This window comes from Xiphias gladius, chromosome 9 (genome assembly GCF_016859285.1).
Source record: "Xiphias gladius isolate SHS-SW01 ecotype Sanya breed wild chromosome 9, ASM1685928v1, whole genome shotgun sequence".
Classification (NCBI taxonomy): Eukaryota; Metazoa; Chordata; class Actinopteri; order Istiophoriformes; family Xiphiidae; genus Xiphias; species Xiphias gladius.
Window position 1 is genome coordinate 15,261,490 of NC_053408.1, and position 11,403 is coordinate 15,272,892.

Sequence of the window (11,403 nt, forward strand, 5' to 3'; positions counted from 1 at the left end):
AAAAAAAAACAAAAAAAAAAACCCATACCCATTTACTGAGTTTTGTCCATAGAATATGGTCGAAATTAACACATTTTTCTAAAAACAAAGCAAGACAATAAAACATCTACCGATAATCCTGATACAGGATTTTTACATATAAAAAGTAACTGATAGTACAGTTCAAAATTAAATTCACAGTATTTTATGATGCTAGAAGACAAAAACTGTATTTTTCATTAAAAAGCAAACACAAATGGTCCACAGCCATGATAACAAATTTTTGATGCTTTTCTTTTTGAACATTTGAAAGAAAAAGAATGTGTGAGGAGAGAGCGCCATGATGTAGAGAAAAATCCCCACATCTTGTGAAAAAGTTTAAAAATTACAGAGAGTGAATCTTAGGCTTCAGAGCAAATTTGAAATTAACAAAAAAAGGAAGAAAAAAAAAAAAAACTGAGAAATGTCCTCAAGTCTGTCCAGGGTTAAAGTGGAGGTATCAGTCAGCAAAGCCTTGTTCCCACCACTGCACTCGTCTGCTCATTCATGAATCACTCCCTCCTTTAGTTTGTCCGCTCCCAGTGGGATCAAAGAAAAAACTCAAAAACATTGCAGCTCTGTAGATATGGTGACATCTTGAACTTGCAGTCAATATGATGCCTTACAGTTATTCTCTCAGGCAGTTTCCCTTTTCATTCTTATTTGAAACAGGTGGATATCCGTGATGGATGTTAACAAGTTTTCAAGTCCTGAGTTCCACTGAGCAGCAGTTGAGATGTTTAAGCTCCAGGCTTTGTTTGTGTTCATACAAGTATATATTAATATTTTTCATAATAAATGTTCAACAAGGTGACAGTTTTTTTTTTTTAACCATTAGTTAGGAGAATTACGGCAAATAAATCAACGCCTTAAAAAAAGATTTCTGAACATTTTAAAACACTTTAATTGTGCTAAAAATACAATATATTCCCACTGAACAAGCACCATATCAAAATGTTGTTGATGTCATTCCTCTGCTGTTGTTAAAATGGTGTTGTGTCTGAAACGAGATGAAAAGTCCTTCATATAATCTGTTTGCAGAGCTATGAGCTCAAACATTTTTGCCTATATGAGAGTTCCTACTGTTTATTAGCACTGACTGTACTAGAGCATACTGTGATGATCATTAAAAAGGAGGCCCACTCACAGAGTCAGTGTTTCAGGCCACTGGAGAATCCGTGGAGGTCGCCATTGGTTCGGCCGTAACCATTTCCTACAAAACAGGATCATCACTTTAAACTGACAAGTTCCACAGCAGCATTTAATTCAGCAGTGTGGTAATTATTGTGAAATACTTTGAATGCGAAACACCTGCAATACCTGTATATCCATTGAGATGGCGGTGAGCTGAACCGTTGGTGGGTGAGGTGTGATGGGAGAGGGGGAGATGGTCACTGCTGCCATCAGAGTAGCACGTGCGCCGGCGTTTTTCTGGCGAAAAGCCATTGTCATGTTTAGCGTCCTTGACGTCATAGTAACATCGCTTGCGGCTTTCCCTTTCCTCACTGCTTCTGTTCTTATGGCTCTGAGCGGCTCCTGGACTGTGCTGCTCGGCTTCACTGTCCCGTTCCCTCCTGTTTTTCTTCTTTTTCTTTTTCATTTCAGTGGCTCTGTCTGAATCCACGTCGGAACTTCTAGGGGAAACAGAAAACACGTCATGATTATTAATCCACGATTTAAATCCAAAACTTAACATATCAGGCTTCGTCATCAGCTAAAGGGAAATAACGCAGGGCTACAACTCAGTTACTTTCATTACCGATTAATCATTTAGCCTACAAAATACCAAAATAAAATATCAAGAAAAAGTGAAAAAATGCCATCAGAATAACAGAGCCTGAGGTGACATCTTCAAATGTCTGGTTTTCTTGACTAAAAGTTCAAAACCCAAAAATACAAAGTTTTCTGTTATATGACAAGGAAAAGCTGCAAAACCGTATAATTTAGCAGCTGAAGCCAGAGAATGGTAAGGATTTTTTCCACTAGTATTACTGTAAAAATTGATAAAACAACTGATCGATTGTCAATAGTATCACTCACCCGCTCTCGCGGTGTCTGTCTTTATCTTTTGACTTTTTCTTTTTCTTGCTCTTTTTGTGTTTTTTAGAGTGCCGGGCCTCAGGGCTGTCGTCTCTCTCCTTGCTCAGATTATCGGCAGTCCTCTTGTAATTTGGATCCTCCCTGTTTGGGGCTGATCCAGACATGGAGAGAGGAGCCCGAGGGGGCGAGCACTTGGACTTTGAGGATGTTTCTCGCACTGTGGCGGGCACAGAGGTCTCCTCTTTTGAAGGGTAATAGTTCCTCTCCCTGCCATTGCTCTTGTCCTTCATCAACCGGGATTCCCGACTCTCCTGCTGCGACCTCCAGCGACTGTGAGGCTCCTCTCGGTAGGAATAACCGTGTCCCCTCCGCTCACAGTCCCAATCCTCCCTGGAACGGTGGTGGTGGTAGTGGTGGTAATGGTGAGAGCACCTGTCGCGATCGCGCTCCCTAGGGTGGTGGACAGTCCGCTCATAGCGACGCTCAGAGTCCCAGTCCCTGTAGTATCGATCGTGAGGAGGCAAACGATCCCTGTACGAGCGATGATGGTGGCGGTGATCTCGATAGTCCCGTCTGTACCAATGACGATCACTGTCACTTTCTCGCTCCTGACTCCTGTCCCTGTAGTGTCTCTCCCTGTCTCTGCTCCAGTCAGAGTGCTGTCTGTCTCTCTCCCTGTCTCGGGAAGATTGTCTTTCATTGCCTCTAGAACTGGGCTTGGACTGGTGCTGCTCCTTAGCATCTGTACGTCCTTCAGTCCCTGCTGACGGCCCATTGGTCTGTGGTAGATCCTTGGCTTCATCCCCACTTATGCTAACCTTCAGTGGAGCTGCAGATGCCCCACTAGTGCTCTGGGAGCAGTCTGGCAGGGTGGATAAGGCCGCGGGGTTGCCATGATGTGCAGAAGAGGAAGCAAACTCTCCAGAAGCGACAGAATGGGTCTTTGTAGCAATAGCTGTAGGTGGAGTGCTAACAGCAGAGGATGCTGTGTGCTGAGGCAGGGGTTCGGATACAGTTTTAGCCCTTGTGTGAGGAATGGAGAGGTGTTGGCTTTCACTGGCAGCAGGATGGATGCTCTGAGAAGAACTGGCCTGGGATGAGGCTGAATTACATGCCTCTTTGCTGGAAAAAACAAAACAAACAAGCACATAAATAATGCTTTATACCAAACTTTTAGGGTGCAATGTCTGCAAGAATGTGAGAAAACCAATACAAACTTCAATGCAAATAACTACATTTTTACACTGAAGCAATGGTTTTGCTTGTCACTACTCCAAAGAGATTTTTTCAACTTCTAATATCTGGTTGGCACAGCAACTCTCAACTCTTTGTCCTGCTCAGTGTTAGAATGCTACCTTACCTTGGTTGACTACGGTCACCATCTAGCCCATTAGCAGCAATGGTAGCCACAAAGGACAAACTTCCATGATTACTCCCAGAGCTCTGAAGGGCAAAATAAATTACATCATTATTAATTTAAAACTACCTACCGTTATGCAAGGAATCAACATATTATAAAAAGATAACAAAAACACATAGTATATAATTACTTTTATAACTTTTTATTTTTATTTCTTTTTATAATTACCTTTTCAGACGTGTTGTGTCCATTGACTGTGTGATGTCCATAATGGTGCCCGTTTTGGCCTGATTTAGAGACGTCATAGGTTGATCCATTTAATCCGTTACCATTATGGTGCACACCTGACTCTCCGTTTGTGGTTTGAGGAGATTTATCAAAGACATCTCCTTTCCTGTTGTTTCCATTAAGGTGAGACTTGGCTAAACAGCTGTGATCCAGAGTGCCACTGTTCTCCTGGTCTGATTCCTCTGAAGACTCTTGGCTGTATGGCACCAGGAATGATGCTCCATTACCTCCAGTGTGGTGATCCCCGTTACTGCAAGACGTGCCGTTTACATGGTTAAGCTGACGTGGAACAAAGCGAACGTCTGAGTGGACGTCTGAGGTAGACTGTGAGGAGGATATAGAGCTAGAGGAGGAGCTGCTGCTGGCAGAGGACGGCTGGCTGTAAGAGGACAAGGAGGAAGAAGAGGAGGATGGGCGGATCTGTTTGCCTTGTCCAATGAAGAATGAAAGCTTCTGGCGTTTGTCGTGGTCTGGGATCATTGTGGGCCGGCTGATTGAGTGGGAGATGGAAGAGGAAGAGGCCAGTCCATGGCTAGGTTTTCCCACAACACTGCTGCTGGTGCTGGGCTTGGAGCTACTGGGATAGTCCCTCAGAGATCCATTCCCATTGACGTGGAGAGTGTTCTGAGGAGGAAACAAGGAGGACACATGAACATGTTTTGAGCGTCTAGGTCAAAGACTGGCTAAGTACTTAAATTGATAACATTAATATATGTTTAATCATCAGTAGTTTGATGTAAGTATGTCTGCAGTACCTTGGTCATGTGTGGGGGAAGCTGTGGACCTATGAAGCCGATGTTGTTGTGGTGGACAGTGGTGTTGACTCGTGGTATAACCACTGGTCGTGGAGAAGACTGACCAGGGATTCCTGGGTTATGGCTCATGTGACTGTAGTCCCCTGGTTTTTTCACATCAGTGGACCTGATGGCACAAAAGGAGGGGACATTAGCAAAGGGAACATTTAAGTGACCAAGGTTAATATTTCAAGACTTGGGCACTTTTTAGACCTTTAAAGCGGGAAAAATGTCTAGTAGTGTGTAACCAGAGCGTAAGTCTCACTAGAAAGGCACAGTTTAAGACAACATTAAAGGCTATATTGTTCTGTGTCTGAATTTTCCCATTTTCTGAGTGAGAGGGGAGAACCATACAATAAAACATTACTTTGATTACATTTCTGTTAAATACTACACTCACTTATGATCCAAAAAAATAATAATAATAAATTAATTAATTAATTAAATAAAAAAAAAATAATAATAAATGAATTTTAAAAAAGATAAATTATGTTTACTCACTTGATGTAGAAAAGGACATAGGCTTGCTGGTTGAGAACAGACCTGATGTCACTGACAGACACAGAGGAGTCGTTCATCTGATACCACTGACCATTGCTTGCCTATGAAACAACAGAAGAGTTTGCAGGTTTGACAGAATAGATTCAATCGAAGTTGCACAACTTGTATTTCAAATGTTTATTTTTCTCAGTTTCAGAATTAAAGTTGTTATAGTTATAAAAGTTGAGAAGTTTGAGTATAATGCTGAGTATGAATATCGCCATATATAAATGTGTTGTCAGACATATTACAATAGAATAATATTACGTTTATATACTTTTCCAAGTTTTTATATACACTCAGACTAAGTCCTGGAAAAAAAAAAGAATAAAAAAAAAATTCTCTGTAATTTCTCTGTTATGAACTCAGTCCTTAAAGGCCTTTGCAGGAAGTCTGCATTCAACTCTGCTAAAGTGAGTTGCTGATGGAGTGTTGTAGAGTTAAATGTGTGCATGTGCACTTGGCAGCAGCAGTATCCTGATAGATTACAACAGTGATCTGTAGCAGTGCCAGTACCTTAATATAGCAGAAGTAGTGTCCAGCATGACAGCTGAATCCAGAGTGGACCAGTACAGCATACAGCCCGTAGACCTGGGACTCTCCCTGGGACTGAGACATGAAGGGCCGAAGGTCCAAGTACTCTGGATATTTCACATCCTATTGACCACAAAACAGGTGATTACTATCAAACCACTACCAAATGTTCACGTAATACTGGCACCATTTTACAGTGGACGGGGATTATCTTTGGCTATGTCATGGCTCTGCAAATGTTAGTCCACATCTTTCAACGTACCTTTGTAATTTTGCCTCCACTGAAGTTTGCAAAGCGTTTGAGTGAGAGGGTGAGCACATTAGAGCTGCGGTGGATGGTAAATCTCTTTGAGGCCGTGACCATTTTTTTACACCTAAGGGGGACAAACATTCAGTGGTTAGTCAACAAATTGACATATAAATGAATAAACAATCGTCCTTTCTAAGTTCCTTTTGTTTGTCAAACAACTTACTTGGTGCATTTGTAGGCGTTTTCTCCATCCAGCTGCTCTGGCTTAACAAACTGCTCCAGAGCCTTGGAGACGCTGGGAGCCGTCTAGATGGAGAGAAAACATTTTTTTATTTTGGAGGTCTGATATTTTTATAAAGATTCTTAACAAAATCTGAATTAACTGATTTGGTACAGATTTGCAGTAAAATAGAGACATATCAGACTCACAAGTGACTGAGAACTTTGTTTAATTACCTTAATTTCCAGAGTAATATCCAGAAAAGGGTCAAATGTATCTGAGACTGCTTTGCAGTTTAAACATTTAACTGAAAAAGACATATCAGTGTTATTAGTCTAGAAAAGTTGTAAAACATAAAAACATTATATGAAGTTGAAGAAACAAATAAAAATAAAAATAAAATTAATCACTTACCTCTGGACCTTAGGTACCCGCCAAATACTTGATGGATGAAAGTGGTTGCCTGTGTTTGCCTGTCCAATCTGTCAAAGATAAATATTATGAGGAGAAAAGAAGAAAAAAAAAAAAAAAAAAAAATCAACTAATAAGGGTAGTGACATAATTCACTGTCTGCCTTATTAATCTGATAAACAAACAAATATTTTCTGGCTATACTGGTACAGAGGAGAAAAAAAAAAATCACTTTACAGTATTTTGCACTGAAAAGTTACAAAATATTACAGCCCACAGAGCAGGAGTGAGAAAGGGAGGAATTAGAGCAAGAGTAATTAGATGAGAGGCCATGTGTTAGTACAGAATAAGAATCGTCTTGACACTTGAGGTTCTTAAAATCATTTTTTAAGAATCCCCTGAGAACCACAATGTTCAGCAGCGTATCTATTAATCATGCCCTGCTGTAATAGTTAAATATGCATGTAGGCTTCATATGTGTACATAACCTTCTTGGCAATGGCTCTACACTGATTTCATACAGTATTTCAACAGTATAATAAATACTTCTACATATTACATGGAGTTTTTAATGCAGGATTTATCCTGTATAGCTTCTGCAGAATGTTCAGAGGATCCACAGAACACCTAGATTAAAATTTCCTTTCGATGTCATGCGTATGACTTCAGCTCATGACCTATATCAAAATATAGTAAATTATCATCTACCAAAGCATAAAAATTTGTCAACCTTTCAAGTAAACATATGATTGCGTGTTATCCATTTCTTATACCATACATAGCTTAGGATGAAACTTACTTGGTTCCAGGTAAGCAGGACTTTTGCATAGCATCCACTGTGTACCTCAGGAACTCATGGGCATCCTCTTGGCTTCCATAGCGGAAGTGCTTTGCTATCCCTGTGTGTCGGGGGGAGGGGGAACAAAAAAAAAACAAACCGGGAAGACATGTAAGCTTGGTAAATAACAACAATGGTAATATCAGCTGATTTTGAACTCTTAACTCCCACTAGAAAATTTCCCTCCAAAATGAAAAGGTATACAGCCACACAGCGCCTCCTGTCATTCATTTTAGGTAAATAGATTGTGTAAGGGCAAAACTTCAATGTTCTAGCTTTACAGACAATCACTTACTTTTGAGCTCGTTGAGCACACCAATGGGCTTAATGACATTCCCAGAGTTGGCAAAAACCTGAATGATGTGATTTTGCATGGTGCACATCATACAGAACCCCGGCTCATGACCTGTGGCACGGACAGAGCAACAAAAACACTGGTGAGTAAAGCATGATTCAGACAAGAAAGCGTCTCATAGATACTACCAAAGTGGCCAAGGCTGATGTGATAAATATTGCATGACTGTACAATTACACAATAACTTTGGTGCAAAGACGCACCATGAAACGCTTAACGCTAACTTACATGTTTTAGAGTGCTCCCGTGTAAGCATGTAGTTGGCAAACGGAGGGGTGTAGGTGAGACACTGCAGGGCTGAGTTGAGGAAGCAGGTGTTCCCCATGTTCTGCAGGCCTGCACCAATGCGGTGAACCTGGGTCCACTTCAGGTTAAGCCGCTCTGGAGGAAAAAGGACCTTCTGGGGCAAGTCAATTCCGTCACCATTGCTTATCACTGTAAACACAGAGGCAACATCATTACTAAAATTAGATTCAATGTATTTGTCAACTCCAAGACATCAACAAGTATCTGCATATGTGCTACATTGCTTATGTAAGTACATACTGACACATGGTAAAGGAGCATCAGGACCTAACAGCCATGACTATCATTCTAATCAATAGTATAATGTGATTCTGACTACTGAGTAAGACTGTAAAATAGGCTGAAGAGGAAACGACAGGACAGAGAGTTTGTTTTCTCTATTATTTCTGCTAAACAAGCAAGGCTGCTGCTCTTTACATCAAAAAACTAATTGTGTCACAACCTCAAATGATTGATCATGCTCCTGCTTCCAAACTGGCTTAGTTATGTAACTGGATGAATGAAAGTAGAGTGGAAGCAGTAACATAACACCCACAAAACCAGTTGTGTCACACTCTCATACAGAAACAGTAGTAAAAAGTTTAACGTCATTTGTGCAGCTTTGTATTACTTATGTATAAAATTTTCAGATTATAGTTCTCAATCTGCTTGCAAGAGAATGTCAGAAAGAAAATAGAAATCAGCAACATGGTCTTTTTTGTAAAAACAACTTAGTTATCTTAAGATAAACATTTCTAAAAAAAAGAAACCCATTTTGCTTTGTACCAGCATTTGTAACAAGATCTAAAAAAGTATACATCAGCATTACCAAAATTGGTGGCAAAGTACTGACTGTTGGTATAAACTTAAATACATGCACACTGTAATTGTTGCTTGCTCCTACCTTGCTCCTTGGGCCGGTCCACGGAGGAGGGAGTACTGTTGTAGACGGCGGCTCCAGGTGTCGGGCCCAGGCAGCCTCCTGGAGCCTTCAGCCTCGGAGAGTCACTGGGCATGGTGGGACCCACTGCCCAGCTGCTGGAACAGCTGCCGTCCATCCCCACGTCTCCACTGGTGAAGGGGGATCGCTTACACCCGACTGACTCGTGGTCAGACTTTTCTGAAGATCTGTCAACTATGGTCATTGTTCATTGCTGTGTGAGGGGCAGAAACACACAAGTGTACAACTTTTGGAGCTACAGGAAATACAGATAAATTCCAAAGTTTTGTGTTTCTCATTTCTGTAGTTGCTTTAGATGCAGAGACCTGTGTTTTATCACGACAACTTAAATGTCTTGTTCTTAAAACAAACTATTTAAGGGGACAAATACAATTTCCTTAACTTGTTAGCCTGTTCTAGAGGAGTAAAATACACAGTGGATTATACACATCTTTTTTTTCATCTTAGAGACCATTCGACGTTTTGCTAATTTACATTCCATTGAAATTATAACCACTTAAAACCATAGCTAAAATATCCCTATTTATCAATAATTAACAACATAGTGTAGTCAAATACCCTGTAAAATTTGAATTAGTAATTTTTGCTGTTATGTATCACCCTGAGTTAACAACAGTCAAGAACACATCATTAAATCTGATCATTTATTTTGGGGACAAAAAATAGGAAAACTCAAGACCCTAAGATTATTCAGTGTGTCAAAAATATCCTACATTGCGAGGGCACACTAAGCGGCCGGATAATGTACGGAAGATAATCTTTATAACAAAGTAACCAACATCAGTGACCACAGCAGTTAGAAATAGCGAAATCTCTCAGCACTGATTTCTGGTTCCACGTTGTTATTATACCTTGTGCATTGTATATTATGACTGAACAAGAGACTACAACGGGATGGTGCTGGAGAAAAGCCTAAACTGACTGATGGGATTTACCAAACGTATCTACTGACTAAATCCATGAGTTACCAGTTGCACATTTGTCATACAGCCTCTCCTTGTATCGAAAAACTAATTTGCTTTGATCTTGGTGACAGCCATTTATGGGCGCTTAGCAAGGTTTCCTTTAGCTACAAAATAAAGGTCGGAAAACACAAGCAAGGCATTGATTTCCCATTTGCTTATCTTCATACCGACCTATTTATGAGATTTAAGATGGAAATTAGTTATCAAAAGTTACACAATGAACGTTACTAGTTAAAAACCAGACCAAGGAAATTTCCTGGTCGGAAGCACGTTTACAACAGCAGCTGTTCCCTCCCACCTGCTCTGGCAGACTGGCTCACATTGGCTAACAGACGTCTGCTAGGCCTTTAACACGCAGCGCCGCTAAACTTCAATAAAACACACATCAAGGCTTTGTTAGAAACTGTGGGAGACGAACACCGACTAGAACCTAACCTACCTTGTCAAAGGCTGGAACAAAAAAGACTCACAAAGAGCGTTCGACTTGAGAAGCCACTAGCACCATGGAAACGGCGAACGTAACACACAGCTATCGAACGCAGCTAACACCACTTGCGGTGGCGCTCGTGCGGCAATATTGATGCTAATGCTGCTAGCTAGTTTGGCACGATGGATGCTCTTTGACATGTCGAAGATTAACGTAGCCATTTGGTATAAATATCCAAGAGCAGTTTTCTGCTTCCACTTCGAAATAATTTATATTTACAATGTGTGGGCCTGGGTAACGGGACCTATAGCTTGCTGAGAAAGGAGGAGCTCGAGACCGGCGGCAGTGTGCTCAATGCGCTGCTCTCTCCGACATGACAGAAAACCGGTGTAAGGATACTACAATAAATCTGTGCAGCTTAGGCCTACCAAAATATTGCGGCTGCATAGTTAAATTGCCTCGCGATCATAAAAGCAACAACACACTCACCTGGAATCTGTTACGAATACGTTAATAGCGGCTGTAAATCCATTCCTAATTTCCAGCGGGTGTCCGGCGGTGAACAATGACGTAGCTAATTGCCCCACGGGTGTACATCCGGGTACCTGCGATGAAACGAGGTCTCTGATTGGCTCCATCGGCCGTTTCTCTGTGAGGAACATGTTTCGGGAAGATCCGTCGCATGTACACACCTCTGACCTTTGTGTACATAATGTACAACCAACATTATGTGCTTTATACCAACACTTTTACTGTAAATGTCACCACCATAATTATTTGGCTATTAACAGACCGCCAGATTGACTTAAACACAGATTACTATATCTATGATGAAATTACCCTTTGTAAAAAGATTAGTTATGAAAATATAACAGTGCATTTTCTGTGACCAGCAACTCAACATCTAAACCATTACCAAATACATGCGCAGTTCAGAGAAGAAAGGCATTTGTTTGAATATCCAAGCATGGAAATAAATGTACCCATTAAGTCAAAACTGGAAGGCTTACTGTGTCCGCAGCTTCTTCTTCGGGATCAAGAAGCTGCATGAAATCAGAATACATATTATCAATTATGCTTATAAGTCACTTGTCGATTTGTCATAAATGCATTACTT

The 11,403-nt window shown here is 40.8% G+C and overlaps 1 protein-coding gene across 6 annotated transcripts; it reads right to left on the reverse strand.

Moving 5' to 3' along the window:
* Positions 1-11: 11 nt before the first annotated feature.
* Positions 12-11,397, reverse strand: usp42 (ubiquitin specific peptidase 42). Of its 6 annotated transcripts, XM_040134894.1 has the most exons (19): positions 11,297-11,397; positions 10,776-10,891; positions 8,838-9,087; positions 7,877-8,083; positions 7,589-7,699; positions 7,255-7,354; positions 6,459-6,526; positions 6,281-6,351; positions 6,048-6,130; positions 5,837-5,948; positions 5,557-5,697; positions 5,002-5,102; positions 4,462-4,627; positions 3,647-4,330; positions 3,419-3,501; positions 2,059-3,180; positions 1,339-1,652; positions 1,166-1,231; positions 12-1,018 (listed from the first exon to the last, which is right to left on the reverse strand). In XM_040134894.1, exons 3-18 carry the CDS (start codon positions 9,076-9,078, stop codon positions 1,170-1,172), a joined length of 3,666 nt encoding a protein of 1,221 aa, XP_039990828.1. In that variant the 5' UTR covers positions 9,079-9,087; positions 10,776-10,891; positions 11,297-11,397; the 3' UTR covers positions 12-1,018; positions 1,166-1,169. The 6 variants fall into 6 exon arrangements, with proteins under 6 accessions (XP_039990828.1, XP_039990832.1, XP_039990827.1 ...); XM_040134898.1 differs by lacking the exon at positions 11,297-11,397 and having other exon boundaries at positions 1,339-1,649; positions 10,776-10,893; XM_040134893.1 differs by lacking the exon at positions 11,297-11,397 and having other exon boundaries at positions 10,776-10,893.
* Between the last annotated feature and the right edge of the window lie 6 nt (positions 11,398-11,403).

What these genes read in the sequence shown, in the direction of transcription:
- usp42 (XM_040134894.1), bottom strand. Translation starts at nt 9,078, where the DNA reads ATGACCATAGTTGACAGATCTTCAGAAAAGTCTGACCACGAGTCAGTC. An exon ending in GGACCGGCCCAAGGAGCAAG is followed by an intron (nt 8,084 to 8,837) that starts GTAGGAGCAAGC and finishes CTGTGTTTACAG; the next exon opens with TGATAAGCAATGGTGACGGA. An exon ending in ACTACTTCTGCTATATTAAG is followed by an intron (nt 5,103 to 5,556) that starts GTACTGGCACTG and finishes GTTGTTTCATAG; the next exon opens with GCAAGCAATGGTCAGTGGTA.